Source organism: Gobius niger (genome assembly GCF_951799975.1).
Source record: "Gobius niger genome assembly, chromosome: 3".
Classification (NCBI taxonomy): Eukaryota; Metazoa; Chordata; class Actinopteri; order Gobiiformes; family Gobiidae; genus Gobius; species Gobius niger.
In genome coordinates, this window is record NC_136854.1 from 29,136,151 (window position 1) to 29,159,016 (window position 22,866).

The 22,866-nt window shown below is 43.1% G+C and overlaps 1 protein-coding gene across 1 annotated transcript; it reads left to right on the forward strand.

Moving 5' to 3' along the window:
- abcc6a (ATP-binding cassette, sub-family C (CFTR/MRP), member 6a) lies at window positions 1-22,866 on the forward strand. Its single transcript, XM_079553564.1, has 31 exons — window positions 1-204; window positions 2,849-3,025; window positions 3,116-3,241; window positions 7,842-7,979; window positions 10,549-10,671; window positions 12,056-12,117; window positions 12,239-12,370; window positions 12,874-13,080; window positions 14,510-14,687; window positions 14,882-15,043; window positions 15,113-15,205; window positions 15,717-15,920; window positions 16,012-16,158; window positions 16,282-16,369; window positions 16,873-16,942; window positions 17,290-17,416; window positions 17,512-17,688; window positions 17,778-17,945; window positions 18,063-18,246; window positions 18,321-18,405; window positions 18,497-18,614; window positions 18,829-19,036; window positions 19,194-19,504; window positions 19,714-19,913; window positions 20,008-20,134; window positions 20,253-20,354; window positions 20,478-20,624; window positions 20,708-20,866; window positions 20,994-21,160; window positions 21,350-21,544; window positions 21,647-22,866. The coding sequence occupies exons 1-31, from the start codon at window positions 163-165 to the stop codon at window positions 21,753-21,755; spliced, it is 4,533 nt and encodes a 1,510-aa protein (XP_079409690.1). The 5' UTR covers window positions 1-162; the 3' UTR covers window positions 21,756-22,866.

Here is a 22,866-nt window from a genome sequence, read left to right on the forward strand (position 1 = left end):
GACAGGCAGGAACTACCACTGACTGGAAGGAAAAGTCCATTCAGGACACACACAGGCACACACACATACTGTAGTGATTTACACAGGCACGCTGCTCAGAGGGAGCCATAGCGAAAGGTGTGACCCAGCAGTGAGCATCAGGGAGGAAGGAGCGCAGAGTGGATGGATGCCTTTTGCAGACTCAGTGGCCTGGACCCGCTGTGGGTAAGTCATGAGTTCAACAAACAAACTGACTGTTGTGTCACATGAAGGGTTCGCTGTTGGTGAAACATCTATGTAAATGTCCACATAGTTTGACTCAAGCACTGGGGGAACTGACCTTTTGGTACTTCTAGCAACAGCACAATAGATTTTCTTGATTTGTGCCAGTGTTACCCAAGCTGTGGCAACCAGGGTTCTTCTGGTGGCACATGAGGTCATCCGTAGATTGTCGTTGTTTGGCCTCCTTTCTGTTTGCTGTCATCCATAACTATTGCGGCCATGCTTTAGTCCTTTGTAGACTTGGTTAAGCCCTTGTTTACAACTTTACACCTGTTTAAGTCATGTTACAGACCTCTGAAGTTTGGCTCATTATTATGATTGACGAGTTACATTATTGACACATCTGCATCTTGATCTTTGAATGAACTTTATTGCTCTTTTTCGCAGCCTGTTGTGAAGCTAATCCAACATTCGTTATTATTGACAGATTATAGACAGTGGAAGGAAGTGGAGCACCACCATAGCATAGTCTGACCTTCTCAGCTTGCACTCTGTACCTGCATTAGCGCATTAGAATTGTAACCTAAACTGGAGAACTCACTTTGGATGCCAGTCAGAGTGGCATTTCCAATTATCCTCGTCTGCTCCCGGATTCAGCTGAGTGAGATGCTCTGAAGTCAAGTGTCAGTCGGCTTGTAAGCAGCGGGTCTTGCATAGCTTTAGAAAACTTCTACTTTCTGTATTTTGCCTCAAAATGAAAACATGTCTGTGATTCAACTGCATTATTGAATCCTACAGTTTCCTCTCTGTTTCTCATCATGGCTAATAACAAGTCAAACTTTGTTGTTGTAAAAATGCACAATGAATTGCCTTGTAAACTTTAAATCGCATTTTACTCTTGCTCTTAGCTATGTCACATCCATCACCGTGTTGTTTTTACAGATGTTTCACTCTCGCGTCGGCTTTAAGTACTTTGAGTTTATTACTCTGCGTGATTAACCTTTCACATATTTGCAAGAGCTGCCAATGTTAACTGACTCACTGTTTACCGCTAAAGTGTGGCTTTAATGTTGAACATGCACCAACTTAACCCCAAGAAAATCAAAGCACATTTTAAACTGTGTAATGTGTCTCAATGGACCATCTGGGAAATGTTGCTAAATGTTTTAAAATCATGTAGCTGGAGAATTGGTTTTAGGTAGAGTTAATATGCTTGGAAATAACTGTCATTTATGTATTTGGGTCACATCGTCCTATAGGCGCTTTTTAACCTAGATATTCTGTTTCTTGTACATGCACGTTTTGATGATTTACTGTGTCATCTACTCAAACTACAAATCTGTTAGACTAGTTCAGGACAGGTGCAGTAAAGGGGGCATTAGTGAAATTTTGTATGGTCTTTTTTTTTTTTGCTTTAAGTTGTTTGACTGTAAAAAAAAAATAGACAGTAGAAGCACTTAAGCTTTTGCATCTGCTACCACTTCAGTTAAAGGAGAGAAACAGGATCAGTACCAGACGAAATGCAGAAGCAAGTGCTTAGAGTGTGTTTGTCACGTCCAAGTTTTAACATAAAAGTGTCCTGGTTCCAACGCTGCCAGGAGTCAGAGGGGTCTGTAAAAGACCCTGCCCACTCACTTGCTCTGACAAATGACTGTTACATTGGTGCTAATAGTGAGCTGTTTGCCAAGTAGAGGGTGTCTTTACTTACCATGAAACAGTCATGTGATGGAAGGTTAATGGAGCATTTCAAGAGTTAATGTTCTTCCCGTCAGGTCAGTGATTCAAAAGTGTGACACTCCTGAGGGGCTGATGCAGTTGTTTTAAATTGTATTAATCACTATACAAGCTGTGACATGTGCCTGCAAGTGTCAAACACCTATAATATTTTGTAACTGTAGATCAAAAAATAGGCATGTGGGTATTACATAAGCAGCAGCCTTTATTTGTGGCGACTCTCCCTGATCCCAGTGGGTGAATACCCGGAGGCCCTGCGGTGCTTGTAGCGTTAAACCACTTCCTGTGGTGGCTCGACAGGGCAGACGCCGGTCCCTCATTAAACTAGAGGGGCGAACAAAATGAAGAAGAAAGGGACAACTAATAACTTGAATGATACAATATTTGTCCACCACTTCAACCACTATTACACAATGTTTCACTAAACGCACCTTGTCTGCCTATTGTTTATGACCTCCATTAATCGCGACCTCCTCGCCACAGACTTAATGCTCTGGACTCCTGTGTTACAGTCTTACTGTCTTGCTGACTCAGCATTTAGTAAAAGATGACTGTTTCCAACACGTTGCCCTCACTGGCTCAGCCACACAGATCCTCCATTGACTGGCTGTGGTTTCACTGCAGCGAATGATCAAAGGACCAGGCCCAAGTCTGGCTCTTGGACTTGGTCCTTTTTGTCAGCCTTTCAACGAATGAATGTTATATCACAGTTCAACCTCAGTTTCAGTTTGTAGGCTTTTGACCCATTATCTATTCAGTTTGGATACAACCATTCAAGCATCAGGCGTATGTCCTTTGTCCAAAGCATTTCACATGTCACTCCGAGAGAAGAAGTCTTTCCTGACAAATCTGAAAGCAATCCAAACAGTAACATTTTAAAACCATAGTGACTCATTTCTGGCTGTTTCTTTAGGACTGGAACCGAACGTGGTACACGGCCAACCCGGACCTGACGCAGTGCTTCCAGAACACAGTGCTGGTTTGGGTGCCCTGTTTCTACCTGTGGTTACTGGCTCCTTTCTACTGCCTTCACCTGTACTGCCATGATCGTGGACGCATCAGCATGTCGTGCCTCTGCACGGCCAAGATGGTGAGAAACTGCCTGTGCATAAAGACCACGTATCTTTCAGACAGTTATGACAATATTTGGCAGTCTGTCATTGAGATTCCTTCTGTTTAGGTTTTGGGGTTTCTGTTGGCGTCCTTTGGTTTTGTGGAGTTTTTCTACATTCTGTTGGAGAGAAGCCAGGAGATTCAGCAGCACATGGTCTTCCTGCTTGGCCCCATCATTCGCAGCATGACAGTCGTAAGTACAGACCTGCAGTCTTCACAAACTAAATGTATTATATACAAAAAAAACATATTGTGTCCATAATTGAACTGTAAATTTCCATATTGATTCATCATATCGCGTCTCTACCGTTTCAGTCCACCTCACAAATGCCAAATAAGGCCAAAAGTCTTGATGGCAATAGTTTTACCCGTGATTGTACAAGAAACCTCTTGAAGTTGCCATAGGAGATCAAATGGTTTTGGAATATTTCAGCTTGACCTGCTGGCTTACAACTGAATGTGCAAACAAACGAGAGAATAGAGTATAATGTGTCACAGTGTTTTGGCTAAACACAGAGGTGCTAAGATGCCCAACAGCGGCAGATTTATTGCCATACAGGCAGCGCAAACATTACAGTTCTCTGTAAACGCAGTCTGTGTTTGACTAGTGCTCATCAGGCCAGAGCTACATGCACACTGACATCACTTACTGTATGATGAGGAATCTGTCAACGTACAGCACTCACAAACTCAGGGGAAAAAAATCTCTCTCAGTAAAATCAATATTTCTATACTGCATGGAGGAGGAGATCATCTGAAAACAGTTTTCTTCCAAAGATAGCTGTCTCCATTCATGACTGCTTTGTGCTTCGGCCACAGATTACAGCTGTGTGACCAGTACAGACTTGTTTGTGAATGTGAAGTGGACACTGAGCGCGTGTCCATTCAGCCCTGCTCTTTCACTCCTGACCCGTGTCCAATATGTAATGCATCCAAATGACCTGTTATGTGGTTTGTCTTGTCTTGACGAATTGCATGATATAATGTAAATTATAGTGTCTTCCACAAGCCAATGCAGCTCCTGTAGAAAGGCAATTATATACACAATGCAGTATGCAGTTGACCAAATGAGTTGGATGCAGCTGACCATTGGCCGGGGTTTACAAGTCCACGTGTAGACAAAACAAGTTCAAATATTTAGACCCAGCTCTGTCTGTGTAAAATCTATAATTTAGAGTCTTTTGTCCATCAGGCACGGTGATTGAGACCTTAATGTCCCATTTGGGTGGCATATGGGTGGAATACACAACATTACCTGAACACAATAAGGGCCAGTGTGCAATCAAATAAATTATCAATCCCACTCATTTAGGCAGGATTCAAATGATACTGGCCCAAATCAGTGAGTGCCAACAACATGGGTGGCATGTTTTCAATGCAGATTCCGAATTGAAACAAATATACGTACAAAATGCGAATGCGTAGAAGACCTTGTGCATCTACAGCTGACTGTGTTGTAGCATATGTCTTTTTCTCAGACCGTTTCTTTATTTTTTTCCCCTCCAAACCAGACGGGTGGCTCACCTGTGGTCTTTTTAGACTCATAAGCAAATAAGCATGTGTTTAGGTAAAAATACTCTAAAACGCAGCTTGTATTGGCCAGCATTTTTCAAAAGCATGCATTTTGGGCAGCCTATATATTTTTATGGTGGCAGGCAGTTTGTACGCACGACTTGCATTGAAATCTACTTCGCTTGTATTATTTGCCTATTAAAGCATATAATTTTGTAGACGCTGATCGCAGCCACCCACCTCCACCAGTTTCCTGCATGGGCACAAACTGGGAACACAGTGCCCTTGTTCCCCGACCAGCTTGTTTTGTTGGATGTATGGGAACAGCTTCGCCCCAGTCATGGAAGCCACAAACGAAACACTATTGATGAAAACTACATGACATTGGCTATAAACAGTTCTATAGCATGACGTAAAAACCCCTTTTCTTCCCCAGCACTGCACACATCCCCCTGTAATTATAAGGTGGGTTTTGTGATTTGGGGCTCGGTGATCGGCCTCGTTCCGCCCACTGACCCGTACAAACAGATGGCTGATGGTTTTACTGCAATAAAGCCAGTCAGAAGTGCTGGAAATAGCACCATCTGACCTCAGATGCTGACCCAAGGTTAGCTGTACATTTTCACCTAAATTAGGGCCTGTATATAGGACACTGTACCCTCAGACATTGTATATGCAGTACGCCATGTTCCTGCAGTACAGACAAACAACAGAGAACAGCAAATCCACACAGCAGGCAGCCTACTTTGATGAGAAATGTGCGGTTAAGAAGATGAGGATAGTGGCAGTGGGCTGTAAATACTAACACTAATACTGATATGAATTAGTATCACTTTCTAATGAGTAGTTATACTAATACGAAATTCATGTTACCTTACTTTTGATCGTATTTTAATGTACTTATTAACATTACGGGGCGACGGTGGCGACAGTGGTTCGAATCCCAGCTCTTGAAGATGCACAAAACACTTCCCCCACCTTGCCTCCAGCGTCTGCGTACATTAGTGTAAGAATGAGAGTGCGCTTTGGGCCTAATCAAGGTAGAAAAGCGCTATAAAAGTTGAGACCGTTTACCATTACACATAGAGAAATGCAGTATTTATTAAAGTTGCTTATGTGGTCATTTTGTGGTCTGTGGGAGTCCCTGGTATATTGGGGGGATAATATTTATGTTAATGAGTAGTCCATGGGTAATTATAGTATTTAAAGTTTTTGAAAACATTTTCTCTAGTCACTTGTGCATGTATTCCTTGGACTGCGCCCTCATCACTCTCAGATGTGCCTTTTGCTTCCTGCGAACGGGACTCTCTAAATTCCCCATAGGCATGAATGTGAGAGTCTGTCTATCTACATTCATATTGGACTAGCTCTAGTTTCTCTCTACTTTTATGAAGAACCATCACATGTAGAAAAAGCCACGTACACAAAGCAAGCCTTATGTCTGTGGCATGTACATATGAAAACCACAGATTTTTTTCTTCTTCTCTGAACCATCCCTGGCACCATACAAAAATATCACAAATCCTCTTGTAAAACCAAATACTAATACAGTATAAAGAGCTCACATTATGGTCTGACCAGTGACAACCAGTTTCTATTTCTTCTTCTTCTTCTTCTTCTTCTTCTTCTTCTTCTTCTTCTTCTTCTTCTTCTTCTTCTTCTTCTTCTTCTTCTTCTTCTTCTTCTTCTTCTTCTTCTTCTTCTTCTTCTTCTTCTTCTTCTTCTTCTTCTTCTTCTTCTTCTTCTTCTTCTTCTTCTTCTTCTTCTTCTTCTTCTTCTTCTTCTTCTTCTTCTTCTTCTTCTTCTTCTTCTTCTTCTTCTTCTTCTTCTTCTTCTTCTTCTTCTTCTTCTTCTTCTTCTTCTTCTTCTTCTTCTTCTTCTTCTTCTTCTTCTCAATCCTCTTCTCCTTCGTCTTCTCCTTCCTCTTCTTCTTCTCCTTCATTTTCTCCTTCCCTTTCTTCTTCTCCTTCTTCTTCTTCTTCTTCTTCTCCTTTGTCTTCCCCTCCTTCCTCTTCTACTCCCTTTTCTTCTTCTCCTTCCTCTTCTTCTCCTTCCGCTTCTCCTTCTTCTTCCTCCTTCAGAGCAGGCACGGAGAGATTGAAGCAGTAGAGTCTGTGAGGTAATGGAGGGGGCTTAATTATGGAGGGCTTTTCAGTGTGATGAGAAGGATCTTGAACTGAATGCGTTGAGGGACAGGTTGCCAGTGGAGGTTCTGGAGGACATTGGTAATGTTGTGTAGAGTTTGGTTCATAAATCTGACTGTTCAAGACAGAAACAGGCAGATTATCCGGGGAGTGCCACATCTTGCCTTCAAACCAAAGTGCCGAGATGCAGGACAAAACGGTACAGAAAGCTTTGTCCCTTCCTCTATTGTGGCTCTTATTCAACTGTAGTTTCTATTGTGTTGTACTTTAAGCAATCAGTGGGTTACGATAGTGGGTTGCAAGTCATATCTACATACAGGTACAGTATCAGTGATTTTAATTGAACTGGACTGCCACCACCCAGCTCTCAGAACAGGGGTTTGGTCGGATTTAGAACAAAATAGTTTAAGGGTTTGTGCCAGGTTTCAGTCAGAGAGAAAATGCATATATGTTACTTTATTGTCAGTGATGTACTCATTTAGGATGAGGCCCTTGTTGATGAGCAGGTGTGGACAGACAGGTTCATGAGACACTGCCGTAGCCCAGACGTATCCAATGTGTTTTTTAATATGAAACCTAAATCCACGTTAGCCCCTCTTGGCAATGACCTAGCATGAGAGAGTGACATCTCGCTTTGGCCCCAACCCCAGAATAAGGATACTTATAAAGCAAAAGTCCTTGTCAAGTCTTTTGAGGACACATTAAGATACCCACAACGAATCAGTCCTTTCTGACAAAAACAACAACAATTTAGATTTTTCCATCTCATGTCATAGTAGTCTAAAGGAAAAGCCAACCTCAGTGCGTGGGGCGCGTGTGGCCAACCATACAGTGTCATACTTTTATAGAGTATAGAGATGGAAGCCAAAGCGCATCAATGTCTGTGGTCAGGGAAGTCCCGAGGAGTTTTTCAAAACCAACCAACATTAGATGGGGTTAAGTCGGATAATAAATTATTGAGCACCACAGTAAACACTTGCACTGATTTTGTACTTTACACTCAAGTGCCTGAGTCGTCCTGAGGCTATTTTTGTCAGTGTATTCTATACCATCTGACTTCTGTTTATCATTATACCAGATTTATTCCCGACCTTTGATAATGTTATTGTTTTCTCTTCTCTCTGTATTTCTTTGCAGATTTTGGCCTTATGCATCATCCAGCTGGAGCGCATCCGGGGCTGTCGCTCCTCTGTCTTCCTTTTCCTCTTCTGGGTCTTGGCTGTGGTCTGTTCACTTGTGCCTCTCAGAGCCAAGATCCAACTGGCCATGGATGAGGTATGACGCATAATCAATAAAAGATTATTATAGTGAAGATTTTTAAAATACTGTTAGGGTCTTTTGGACAACGGGGTCTTACATCTGAAACAGGATAGACAGGATAAGCCCCATAATGCCTCCTTCATAATAATATGTGTTCATTAAGTATAGAGAAAATGAACTAATTCCTGCCTGATGTTTGTCAGGTGTGAACTCAGTGAACCTTCACTTCAAAACAACATGCAGAGACATCTAATCTTATCACGTCTCCCTCACCATTGTCTACCCAAAGTCTAGACACAGGACAGCAGCTCTTGAGATATACTCTGTGGCAAAAAAAAAGCTGTTTCTATTTCATCCCCCAATTTTGACTGAGGTAACCTGAAGTTAACCAAGTGTTGGAGGATGACACTGCCAATTCTGGTCAAGTCTGTGTGTGTTTAACTTTCCTTTTTCTTCCTGTGCCTCTGTCAGACACTGCAATCATTGTTGCACTGGCTAAGAGTCTATTTAAACTCACTGCCTTCGTGCAGTTGCATTTGCATTACTATAAAAAACACTGAAGTGCACACATATCCATATTTCAGTTTTATCGTCCCAAGTGTGACATTCCCACACTGTTTGGGGGAGAATAATGATGGGCCTGGGATAAGTGCTGGTGAGACATGGCAGCCGAGGGTCAGACCAGAGGAGCTGCCGCGCTGTGTTTACGGCGAGCCTACACCGTCATAAATGTAGCCAGATGGAAATCTGTGCATCCACATGATGCGACCTTTTATTGTCCAGACACATGTTTTTACTCCATACCGCTGTACACGTGCCAAGAGTTCACACACGTGTCCAGTGATAAAGATTCAGACTAGTCATCTTTACTAAAAAGCACAGTCATGTTACAAGTTTAATAGAAATCTGCCAAGGCCTTTGGGATTAAAAGATTTTAAGATAAAGACATTTGCAGTGAAGATCCATGATCCAGAACTCCAGACTAAAATTAGTCTCTATTATTAGTAAGTGATTCACCTTATTTATAGTATTTATTCAATAAACAAGAAGAAGCATGTATGTAATTTCAAAGATTTTACATGAAGTGATTATTTTAATGCTTATGAGGATTAAACTGCTGTATATTATTAATATTCTTCATCCCTGATTTCCCCTGCACATGTGGCCGTGCAGTTGCTCCATTACCTCTATATTTACATAGTGAACGTATTATGTGCTCTATGCTTTGTACATTTTTTATTTGATTTGCATCATACCTGTGTCACAGTTTAGTAATCTGAACTGTAGAAACGTTCTTTGCACAATGTCGTTCTGCAAAAAGGTCCCAGGGCCAAAGTGGCATCGCTCAGCATTTTTTAGAGAGTATTTACTTTGCGCTTGAGTTGACAGAGTTCATGTTTGTCAACCCTTTCTTAGTGACCCACATTTTTCCCACCAGCGTCCCACCACCCTGCCCCTGTTTGTCAGTATGTGGCCGGATCCATTTCGCCCCTCATATCAAACTTTCTGGGCATAGCGAGACACATTCACAGAAAAGCCACTTCAGTGTTTACTATGGTTGACGACTTTCATGCATACCCATATTACTGCATAACAGGCTGACTGCGGTGGTGGTGTTGACCCAGCGGTAAACAATGTCAGCCAAATCCCACAGTTTTCTATATGTCAAGAATAACATGGCAGTTCTACATTTCACAATAGTGACTAATATGCAGCTGCTCCATTGAATGAAAGTCGGCAGAACCACTTTATAAAAACATCAAGGACCCTACAGAATTTACATGTAATACAGTATTGTGTCTATACAAATTATATTATGTTATTTGAAGTTGTATACTCTTATGAACTAGTTACTAAGTAGTTAGTCCATTGTTCATTACAACTCACCACTACTGCAGACTTATGGCGTGACTATGAGGCAGCTTTTACTATCATTTACTTTGCCCCGATTTAGTTTTAAGACCCCAAATACGTTTTATGTGTCTGTCATCTTGGCATATAAACCATATCCTTTGCAGCCACACAGAGTGTACACATTGGGAAACGGCATAATGAATTTGACACAGAGGCAGCTGCGAACTGGCACAGAAGCCACAGTCGAGATAAATGAGTTTTCACCACAGGATGTCATGTGATTTGTCAAAGTACTGTTGTCGGTGTTTTGATGGTGTGCACAGCCAGAAGGCTTATTACAATTTTTGTCCTCTAGATGTGAAATCCATGTCCCCTCGTAGCATTCACAGCAGGACAGAATTTGATGTCCTAATCTTGGATGGAAGACAGGGAACACTATAATTCTAAGAATGATTTACTGTTTTTGAAAGGAGTATCCAAAGAGAAAGACCACATGCATGGATTTTCCATATGTATCTTAAAATCCCTTCAGCTGACAACACCTGTGTGACTGCATTAGTGCCATGTCATTTTAATACTGACAGGGTTGTGAATCAGGCCATTAATCACAGAGAGATGAATTATAAACCAGGTCAAAGGCATATTCTGACCTGTCTACTTTAGTATTACACATCTGTACTTTCTTTATTGTCACTGCAACTCAGTGTATATGGTTCTTTCTTTTTCACAGGGGATCGCCTCGGATATAGTACGATACATCGCCTTCTTTTCCTATTTCACCATCCAACTGGCTGAGCTGTTCCTCTGCTGTTTTGCTGACCTGCCTCCGGAGGGAAAAAACATTTTGGAAAAGGTAGGCAGCAAAGAATGTGTGTCCCACTTCAACTCTAAGTCCGGTCCAATCCCCAGGAAAGAAAAAGTCTGGGATCTTTGCGGTTTCGACTTTTGTTGTTAAGACACTTTCCCTTTTGGAGGATATGATGTGATTCACCTCCGCCCTCGGGTTTCTCTCAGACACTTGGGCTTCCTGTGAGAGGGATGTCAACGTGTTTGTTTAGGCCTCCCAACATACCAAACGTGATACTCCCTGTCTAGGAATGGATTGGCTCATTACAAACTACTATCTATTATGTAAGGTATCTGTGTAATATAGGAAATATGGCTGATGCACTTATCCCCAGATCTTGTGCGAGGATCTTGCTTCGGTTGGAAAATTAGCCGACAGTGCATGTTTTGGTGTTAATGGATACAACTTGAGCACCCAGAGAAATTCCACCCAGAAAGAACGGACGAACATGCAATCTTCACACATAATGGCCCCACACATAAGCTAACTATATCCAAGTAAACCAGTTCTTTACATTAATAAGGTATAAGGCTCACACTAGAAGAACAGAGCAATGTACCAGTAGCAGAACCAGTACCACACTTAATTATGATATATGCCCTGGTAATTCTATGGAGGACACATACATGAGAATTTGCCTCTTTTCAATCACCAAATGTCATAATATTTCTCTGGCGATAAACTATAAGAATAGTTGGAAAAGTCCCGACCAGCACACTGTCGGTCAGGTGGTGAGGAGGCTGAGGGTGCAGAAGCCACAGTCTGGCCCGGACACACCCATCTGCCATTCCTTGGTGTGTCCTAGGCTCCCTCCACTTCTCCTGTTTTTGTGCCCCACGCTCTGGTCATAGTTACTCACAGGGAAAGCGGAAGCAAAGGATGAGGAGCTGAAGTAATGAGAGTAAACACCAGTACCACTGTACTGAGGGGGCGGCAGGGCGGAGCGCAGCTGCAAAGCATGAATCCACTGTTCGACCATTTGTGATGACAGATTTCCGCTTCGTCTGCACTAGACCTCAAAACGTCACCCGGACACTGAACTCTATTTATCCTCCTACGTAGGAGTTCAATGCCTTTACCTCATGAAATAAAACCAACATCCACATTAAAGTATTTATTACTCCTACTCATTACATAATCGTCTCATCACTGACCTGCTGTGTGTACAATCTAATTATTGTTTGAACTGCAGAGATCATGGACCATTTGCATTTGTTTTTCTGCCTTAAATCTGTACATGCTTCTGTGAACCACCTTTGGTCTTTAATAGGTTGTTTACCCATTTGCTTTGCGTAACACTCTGTCCTCAAAAGCTCTTGGGGTTTGGTGCAGCGGTGTATTTCCCGACAGATTTAAGTGACCCTATAGTGTGGTCTGTAATCTGTTGCAGAATCCCTGCCCCGTGAAGGATGCCTCCTTCCTGTCGAAGATCCTCTTCTGGTGGTTCACAGGGTAAGACTAAAACCGCTTATTTGTGATGAGTCACTGCACTATCACAACACGTCACTACAGCAACAGTTTGTCCATGTTTAGTGTTTTTATGTTGTAAATAAGCTGTGTGCTCCCCCTTCAGGCTTGTTGTGAAAGGATACCGGTCCCCGTTGGAAGCTGAAGACCTGTGGACGCTGAGGGATGAGGACACATCACAGAAGATCATCTCTGAGCTGCAGCAGGAGTGGACTGCGGAGTGTGCCAAACTGCAGAGGTAATGTCTCCTGACTCCTCATACCCACTTATCACAGTCCACCGTCACGCGTTTGACATGTTAACACATGAAGGCATTTAAGGGGAACAACTCGAATCAGCCCGTCAGGTTCTGCATACATCACAGAATAAACATAGTTGTTCAGGTGCGACAAACTGAAATATACGTAAGTATAGATAATGTCATGCCGCCCCGTGCTACACAAACTCACATCCATTTGACCTTATGTGATTTCTTTGAGATTGACATTTAGTCATGACAAATAGTTTTTCGGTAAACTTAACAAACAAACCCAGTATGACAATATTGAAGTATTATCTCCTTTCAAAAACGTGTTATTGCAAGCCTGCTTTGAAGATCAAATGTTACAGTTCGTAGGGAAATTATCCTTTTGAGGTCAGAGCCTGTGAAGGTGGTGACCCCAGTGCAAGTGCTTCTCTCTAACACAGATGTCCTGCTTATAACTGCACACTTTAACTATATAATGCTTATCCCTGTGGCAGGCAGGAGAAGGCCTTGGCGTCTGGCGTAGCGTTGGGAAGCCGGCTGCCCGACCAGGCGCAGCTACTAAGGAAGCTGCAGAAGGAGCAGAGTTCGGGCTTCTTTCTGCTCAGGACCCTCACAAGAAATTTTGGCCCATATTTTCTGACGGGCACTCTGTGTATCATCTTCCACGATGCCTTCATGTTCGCCATCCCACAGGTGCTGAGGTAAGAGCGAAATTAAGTGATGAACCTAACGAACCTTATCATATACGAGTGACAAACCACCATGAAACAGCCATTCTCATTAGCGTAACACCTTTATCCTCCCATTCTTCTCAACCTACAACATGCATAACAGGCTAACTAGAAACACCTGAACCACTGCGGGTGCACACTGCTCCTGTCAAGTGCCCCAGCGACATTAAAGGATGGCTCAAATGCAGTAGACAAATTTGCTTACTTGGATAATCAAGTCTAACTTAACCTTAAACACTGGCCGATAGAATAAGAATCGTAATCCTTTTCCTAACCCTAAATTTAAAGAGGAAAATGCATTGGTACACCAAGATGCTGCTCTGTACCAGGGAGCATGGATCCCGGGAAACAAACAACTGACGCACAATAGCAGTGCGCACTGAAGGGAATCAGTGTTGACTCCCAACCTGCTGCTTTGTGGGTCAGTCTTGAACTACTCCCACCAAAAAATAGGGCACTCTTTGTGTATTGTGCTCTAAATCTCCTTTTCCGAACCAGCCTTTCGAATATAACTTTTTTCAATTCCCGGAGACCGCAAACCAAAGCAGAACCCAGTGCCCTCCCTGTATTAGATAATTTCACCGAACCACAGTTTTGGCTAGAATTACCTGACTGCAATCTAGGGCAAAGTAAAAATATGTTTTATTGTGTTCCCTGTCAACTTCAATTTGAAGATTTAGACCTATTAGGTTTTTGCGGCGCAGCAGTGTGGGAGAGCTCAACTTTAGTATATTGCAACAAATGGACATTTAGCATGGCTGGCGGGTGGACAGGCAGCCACACTCGCAGCCCGCTAAAGCAATGGGTCAACTACCCCGCAGGGGCACAACAACAAGCGCTGGCAGCAGTGAAAGCAGGTCATAGCCACACAGTCCTCTAGACAGACTGGAATGTTGTTGTTGATGCAGGAGACGGCATTAGTGGAAGTGTTAATTACGGACGTGGAGTTGTGAGCAAGAAAAAGTTGGATGAAACCACAGCGACTTTGGTCCAATAAAGAGCGCAGCAGAGGAATGACAGACAGACACTCAGACGGAGAGACCGTGGAGGAGCAGGGCGACTCCGAAGGGCAGAAATGCAGTCACACCACAATAAGGCAGCCACTGGCCAAGTGTGAGGGCAGTTTGGCCACAAGCTGAGCGCTGTTGTGCAAATGGCTCAGCAGCACCCAAAACCAGTAAAACATGGAAGGAAATCTGATGCTACCAAATGCAGCACTAGAGCAACTCAATATTGTTCTCCAAGCAATGAAAGGAGATTGTACACAAGCAAGTGATTATGAACTATAGGGAACAAACACATTCTCTAAACAATTTTGCTGCTTTAGAGTTTGTGATTGTGTTAAGCTAAGATTTCTGTCAAAATTAGATGATGAAGATTATATTTTCTTACTCCACAGTCTCCTGCTGAGCTTCATGAGAGATGACGACGCTCCACTGTGGAAAGGCTACTTCTACGCCACCCTGATGTTTCTGCTCTCCTGCCTTCAGTCCCTCTTCAACCATCAGTACATGTACACGTGTTTCACTGTGGGGATGAGAGTCAAGACCGCTGTTATGGGCCTGGTTTACAGAAAGGTGGGCAAAATCCTGTATCTATGGCATAAACAAGCTGTTTATCTCTGCTCCCAGACGGGGGAAAACAGTACACAGCGTACTATGATTAACAGCTTTTACCTATGATGAGTGATCGTCTGCAGAATTTTATGTGGTTTTCAAATTATATTGCACTGGAGGCCAAAATGTCTTTGTCTGTTGTCTCATCAATCCAGTCTCTGGTGATAAACAGCTCTGCCAGGAGGACGTGCACCGTGGGCGAAATCGTCAATCTGGTCTCAGCCGACACCCAGAAACTCATGGACTTTGTGGTGTATTTCAATGCAGTCTGGCTGGCTCCAATTGAAATCGCTCTTTGTCTCTTCTTCCTCTGGCAGGTATATTGAATTAAAGACGCTTTGTGCACATTACACACTTCAGACTCACCAATAAATCTTATCGTCTAGCATCTGGGTCCATCGGCTCTGGCAGGAATAGCTACTGTCATCCTCATATTTCCACTGAATGGCTTCATCGCAAAGAAAAGGAGCAAACTGCAGGTAACGCTCTTTCAGGAATGCTTCACACTTGGAGCTGCACATCTGGCCCATTCGGTCCAGGATGCCACAGCTGGTTTAGATAGTGGCCAAAGATGCGTGTGGGTGTTTGGCCTGGGCACTACATTCTCTCTTGTCCTTTTGATGTCTGCCTCATATAATGCATTTCAAAAACAATGACAGGAAAAGGGTGGGTAGTAAGAAAGCATCATTTTTCATTTCTTTGGAAAAACAACAGAGGGCTCAGTAAAATTAGATGCCAATTTAATCGAAGTAAGTCTGAAACGTAGTGACCACATTCCTGGCGCTTTGTTGTTTCCTTGTCATAAAAAATCACTAAAATGTAACAAGCTATAAATTCCTTCTCAATTAAACAGTTTGGAAAATTGCGCAGACACCCTCATGTTCACAAATGCATGTACTCACTTTGTTCTGGTAATTGTCTGCGCCCCAGTTTCACTTTATAGTTATTTTTCAATAATAAAACATAACAGAGACTGTGTTTGGTCAACAGGAGGTCCAAATGAAGTTTATGGATGGCCGCATCAGACTGATGAATGAGATTTTAAACGGCATAAAAATACTGAAGTTTTATGCCTGGGAGAAGGCCTTTCTCGAACAAGTCTTGGGCTACAGAGAGAAGGAGCTCAAAGCTTTGAAGAAGTCCCAGATCCTATATTCAATTTCTATTGCCTCTTTCAACTCCTCATCATTTCTGGTAAATGCTAACTATATTATGTTAATTCTGACTCTTTCAAGTAATAAGGTTAGTTTCCACTGGCTTAAAATGATTCCCTCTCATGATCCAGATTGCCTTTGCCATGTTTGGCGTCTATGTGATGATCGATGCCAGAAATGTCCTGGACGCCCAGAAAGTGTTTGTATCGATGGCTCTGATCAACATCCTGAAGACACCGCTGAGCCAGCTGCCCTTTGCCATCAGCACAAGCATGCAAGTATGTGTGACTGCCCCTCTCATACACTCTGACTGTGTTTTCCAGATGTACAGCCTGCTATTACACATGTGTGTGCCTATATGAAGCATGTAGGTCAGTGCATTAACCGCCAGTGTGTTGCAGGCTGTGGTCTCGCTGCGCCGCCTGGGAAAGTACCTGTGTTCAGAGGAGCTCAAAACGGACAATGTCTCAAAGGCTCCATTGACGTCTGGTAGGAGCTCCACCCTAGTGTATATACATGTTATGACACTGAATGAATACACTGCTATTCCAAGCTTTATAATTTCATCTATTTCCACAATATCATCCTTTATAAAAAATCACAGGCTGCCATGATCAATATGAGATTTTGTTGTTTATATCTGCGGACTGCCGCTGACTTGTATGGCTCATGCACGCTGTCACTTCCTGGGTCCCTGGCCGACTTGTAGACGGCGTAATTATAGGATATTCCCATTTTGCGGTTGAGCATAAATCACTGCATGGATTCAGACATATGATTCATAGAGAAGCCAAACAAAAAACTCCTTTCTTCTGCCTGTAATCTTTCAACACTTCCTAAGCCAGCATGTGAGAGCCAACACCTCTGTAATTTGTATGATCAGGCAAATTCACTTGTAATCATGCCCAGGGTGTGCTGCGACGTCAGACTTCAAGGGGGAACTTTTGTTTGTCGTTGAGGTTGAAACATTGTGCTTTTTATGTCTTTCTCAGACGGGGAACAAGTCATCGTAGATAATGGGACCTTTAGCTGGTCTGCAGAGGGCCCTCCATGTCTCAAAAGGTATGACTGACACTATAGGAATAGAACAAAGGAAACCGAGCGCAACGAACACAAACAGAGATCAAAAACATAGCTCCAGAGCTAAAATCACATGTAACACTTAAAGGTGATGTTGTTAGGATGAGCTGTGGTTTAAAAAAGGCTTTACATCTACAGCTAAAAATGAGTTGCCTTAAGTTCAGTCACTTTAAATACCAGAGGCGGCGCTAGCACTGGCTTTCCATAGTTTATAAAATATTCACACAAAAATCCTACATAACCTACGTTCCAATCTCTTCTACCGGGATATTTTAGTATATGATGTAATGTGCACAAACTTATGAGACAATCCCCCTCTTTGTTGAAAGGATTAACATCCGTGTCCCGCGGGGGTCTCTTGTTGCCGTGGTGGGACACGTGGGCAGTGGAAAGTCGTCTCTGTTGTCGGCCATGCTCGGTGAAACGGAGAAGAGAAGCGGCAGCGTCTCTGTAAAGGTATGACAGCAGTTTCCAGACGGTGGGCTATTTATACCCCTGAGTTTAGCTTTAATAAAAACACTGACATCCTTTCTGTCCTGTGTCTTTGTTAGGGCTCCGTGGCCTATGTGCCGCAGCAGGCTTGGATCCAGAACGCCACGGTGCAGGACAACATCACATTTGGACGAGACAAACTGAAGTCCTGGTACAACCGAGTACTGGAGGCCTGCGCTCTGCTCCCCGACCTCGACATACTGCCCGCCGGAGACGCCACCGAGATCGGAGAGAAGGTGCAAACACAAAGCAGTTTCATTTTGTCGCATTTATCAAATATTTGGGGTGAACATTGTATTGTAATTCTATTGTATTGTTTCAACAGGGGCTGAATCTGTCGGGGGGTCAGAAGCAGAGAGTGAGCCTGGCCAGAGCCGTTTACAGAAAGGCTGATGTCTACCTCCTGGATGACCCTCTGTCTGCTGTAGATGCTCATGTGGGACAACACATCTTCGACAAGGTCGTTGGGCCCAAAGGAGTGCTCAGAGACAAGGTAAGACAAAAAGATGTTGTACTTACACAGAACTTGCAACTTTTTATGAATCAAGCTTAGCATCAAATTGGGCTCTCCTTTCATTTTGTTTTCATATTCACGTGACTTGCTGTATAGACCCGTGTTTTGGTGACCCATGGGATGAGCTTCCTGCCACAGGCCGACCTCATCCTGGTCCTGGTTGATGGAGAGATCTCTGAGAGTGGGTCGTACCAGGAGCTGCTCAGCCGCAATGGGGCCTTCGCCGAGTTTATCCGCACCTTCGCCAACACAGAGCGGAAAGAGAGTGTCATGCAGAGAGGTAATGCATACTTTAGAAAAACCTTTAAACACTTTCTAAGAAGCACATAACTTGACGGCAGTTTTTCTCTCCAGCTGGTTCAAGACGGTCCAATGCTCGACTCAGCATGATTGATTTTATGCCCTTTTCAAGAGACCTGTCGCAAGAGCAGCTCATTGGGTATAAAACAAAACTCATCAAAAAACATCTTCCGATAACAGGTTTATTATCTTAACATCTCGAATGCTGAACTCTACTTTTTGTTTCCTAGGGGAGACACCACTAATACAAACCTGCAGAATCTGGAACCCGTTTCAGAAACTGACCAGGAAGTGATCCCAGAAGATCTCGGGAAACTCACACAGGCGGATAAAGCATTCACTGGACGGGTAAGAGTTATTTGAGATACAGTTTATATGAAAAGGTGGTTTTAAGTCTTTAAGATAATGTAACAGTGTACCAAACGTGTCAACATAGATATAAAGAAATTAGCAATAATATACTATGTGACTGTAACTCCAAAATATCTACCCAAAGTGGAAGAATTCCCTTATTCATATTATAAGCATACTGCAGTTAAGAACATTGTGGTCCCTTTTGTAGGTGAGATTGGAGATGTACAAGAAATACTTCAAGACCATCGGCCTGGCTCTCATCATGCCTATAGTCTTCCTGTACGCCTTCCAGCAGGGCGCCTCCTTGGCCTATAACTACTGGCTCAGTATGTGGGCAGATGACCCTGTGGTGAACGGCACTCAGATCGACACAGACCTGAAGCTGGCTGTTTTTGGAGCACTCGGATTAGCACAAGGTCAGCTACAAATGCAACATACATACAACAGAATTTCTCTATAAAATCAGACATATTTGTATTGCTCTTTGGCGTGTCATGAGAATTGGGAGGAAAATGCATTTTGTAGATACCACTGATGCAGCCTTAATAGTTTTGCCTCAATACACTGCTGTAGGTATCGCCATCTTTGGTACAACTGTGGCCATCTCCGTCTGCGGTATCATCGCCTCTCGTCATTTGCACATGGACCTCCTCATCAACGTGCTGCGCTCTCCCATGTCGTTCTTTGAGAGCACGCCCAGCGGAAACCTCCTGAACCGCTTCGCCAAAGACATCGATGCCATTGACTGCATGGTCCCTGAAGGCCTTAAGATGATGCTGAGCTATGTCTTCAAACTCATGGAGGTCTGCATCATTGTGTTGATGGCCACACCCTTCGCCGCTGTGATCATTCTGCCGCTGTCTATCCTCTACGCCTGCGTCCAGGTATGTACCACTTATGTACCATTTAGATTCTTTAATGTCTACTACTAATGTTCTACTGTATACAAGTAAAAGTTGACTTTTTGGGCTCCTTCCCTATTTTGTTCCTTCGACTCGTTGACACACTTGTTACACAAACTTGATTTATGGGAAAACCTGAAGTGCTCTCTCCCCTTATTAAAGCATGTTTGATTTTTCTGTTTTGCCCAAAGAGTTTCTACGTTGCCACATCCTGTCAGTTGCGAAGGCTGGAAGCCGTGAGCCGATCTCCCATCTACACTCACTTCAATGAGACGGTGCAGGGCGCCAGTGTGATCCGCGCCTTTGGGGAACAGCCGCGGTTCATTCTGCAGGCCAACCAGAGGGTGGACTTCAATCAGACCTCCTACTTTCCAAGATTTGTGGCCACACGGTGAGTTATGTTATAATGATGAAAGACCATTGAAAAGCTCTTAGATATAATGTCAATAAGGGAGCACTTAATTAAATCACTGTTAAATCCACAGGTGGCTCGCTGTCAATTTGGAGTTTGTTGGTAATGGCGTGGTGCTTGCTGCTGCAATCCTTTCTGTGATGGGAAGAAGCACTTTGAGCCCTGGAATCGTCGGGTTGGCTGTATCACACTCCCTTCAGGTAAAACACTCACAAATCATACAAATGGATTACAATTACACAATTAGGCCCTTTGTGAGAAAGATATAAATACTATTCCAACATGAGAAGTTGTAAAAACATTTGGTGGTTATTTCAGGTGACTGGCATCCTGAGTTGGATCGTAAGAGCTTGGACTGATGTGGAAAACAATATAGTTTCTGTGGAGAGAGTCAATGAGTACGCTGAAACTGCCAAAGAGGTCAGTCGTTACACACACAGTTTAAAGAGAAAAGTGTTGTTTCTCTTTTCAATACTCTAGTGATAAGTGGATGCCAAACTAAACATTGTTCTTCGCACTCGTGTTTTGTTTTACCCCATTCAGGCCGATTGGACCATTGAGGGCAGCTCTTTGCCGCTGGCTTGGCCCCAAAACGGCACGATTGAATTCCAGGATTATGGGCTGCAATATCGTAAAGGCTTGGAGTTGGCACTGAAAGGCATCACTCTGAATGTCCCCGAAAGAGAAAAAGTAAGAACAAGGTTGCATACACATAGAGTGTTGATGGAACTACCACATAACACGTGTCTTAACCATAAATAAATCTTTCCAAGGTTGGGATTGTGGGCCGGACTGGAGCAGGGAAGTCCTCACTTGCCCTGGGAATCTTCCGGATTTTAGAGGCAGCGAAAGGAAAGATCTTCGTAGATGGAGTCAACATCGCTGACATCGGACTCCATGACCTCCGCTCACGCATCACGATCATTCCTCAGGTAATGACACAAGCGGAGGCCTGGCTTTCCTCGTATAAACTGTTTACAACTTCAAGCCAGAGTGAAATAACAGTTTGTACATTTCATCCAGCAGTAAAAAAAAAAAAATCGTCTGTCTTCTTCTCAGGACCCTGTGCTTTTCTCGGGCTCGCTGCGCATGAACCTTGACCCGTTCGACACCTACTCGGATGAGGAAGTGTGGAGCGCGCTGGAGTTGGCTCATCTCAAGAATTTTGTCTCCAATCTGCCAGACAAACTCAGCTATGAATGCTCAGAGGGAGGAGAAAACCTCAGGTACACATTATTACAGCAATAGGACACATTGCACTTGAGATGATGAAAACTGCACAAGCCAAATGAGTGTCAACTTTGAGCTATTTGTTTAGTAGCGTGATAATGATAAATAATGTACATTTTGGCAATAGAAGCATACAGGGTCAGTGTGGGTTGTACTTGTACTTAACTCTGTCTGTCTGGCTTTAGTCTGGGGCAGCGGCAGCTCGTGTGTCTGGCCCGGGCCTTACTGAGGAAAACCAAGATCCTGGTTTTGGATGAAGCTACAGCAGCAGTAGACCTGGAGACCGACACGCTCATCCAGTCCACCATCCGCACTCAGTTTGAAGACTGCACCGTGCTGACCATCGCTCACCGCCTCAACACCATCATGGACTATACCAGGTTAGTTCACTCTTATAGTGCTATTTATGCCACTGTAAAAAAAAAGCACGGCGATCCATGCAAATTTTTAGATTCTAATATCAATCTATCTATTTTCCACAGAGTCATTGTAATGGACAGAGGACACATCTCCGAAAATGACTCTCCATCCAACCTCATTGCACAGAGGGGAAAGTTTTACCGAATGTGCAGAGAAGCTGGTCTGGTGTAGATCTGCGTCGCTGGGCTCTGAGCCTCGAAGATGGCTGATTACAGATGCGGGACATTACTTGTGTGTCTTAACAACACACAATAACTAACCATTTCAAGCTACATTATGTGGCAGCTCAAATTGCCTCTCTGTGAGGGCATTGTTGAAAAATCTCAAGAAAAACTGCACACAGTCTCTTCGTCTCTATGGGAGACATGCTGTCTGAATTCAGGAAAAGACACTTCTGCTGAGTGTAGGGGGTCAACATGCTATAAATACTGTAAATAAATAGTGAAGTGGAGTTTATTCCATGAAAGTGCTAAACCAAAGGCTGGAATGAAAGAGTGCCACAGATTTTCATTCTCTTTTTGAATGGCTGTAATACTATTTTTGTAGGTTTTTTGTTAATATATTTGAAGCACATGGCATATTTTTAATGTTCATGGATTTATGTCTCAGGCTTTTAATGATCACGTTTACTCTTTTTATTCTTTTATGCCAAGTATAAATGGTCAATAAGTGATTTCATTCATTTTTTGGTATTGTTATCCCGTAATCTGGGACAGGAAATACTTTGACACACTAACCTTCAGGAGGGTCACCCTGGCACATGCAGGGGAAATGAGGTTTTGAGCCTTCAGCATTTCAGCCAAATCTGAGTTTTTATACGTCGGGGCCAGAGAGAAAACACTGACATGAGCCAGCACATTAGCAATGCTCCAACTATGTTGCGGCTCTTGTTTATTTCTGTCAAAGTAAACACTTAAAGAAGTGCATGCAGACCTTGTTGGTCAGATCTAACCTGACACCGGTAGGAAAAACCACAGTGAATGAAGATAATTCTCTTCAAAACAATGGTGATAAATCTATCTGAACGAGACTGTCTCCCTGCTTCACCGCACGACTCAAAAATCAGTATTGCTGCTCTGGTGCTGACATGACATTCTGTAAATATCCCAGACTTTATCACTTGTCAGCTGAACCAGTGACCTTTGATGAAAGAGGCATTCACTGTTTTGTCTTACTGGTTTAGACAATACATTCAGAGGAACGTTATTTTATTTATATCACGTGGAAATGTATTGTGTCTTTAAAAGTGTCCTTTTTGAGGATTGTATTTATACTTTTTATA

Bases quoted from the DNA above. Each gene is read 5' to 3' on its own strand.
- abcc6a (XM_079553564.1), top strand. From the start codon at position 163: ATGGATGCCTTTTGCAGACTCAGTGGCCTGGACCCGCTGTGG. The intron at 17,689-17,777 runs GTGCAAACACAA...TTGTTTCAACAG, and splicing joins CCACCGAGATCGGAGAGAAG to GGGCTGAATCTGTCGGGGGG. The intron at 18,247-18,320 runs GTAATGCATACT...TTTTCTCTCCAG, and splicing joins AGAGAGTGTCATGCAGAGAG to CTGGTTCAAGACGGTCCAAT.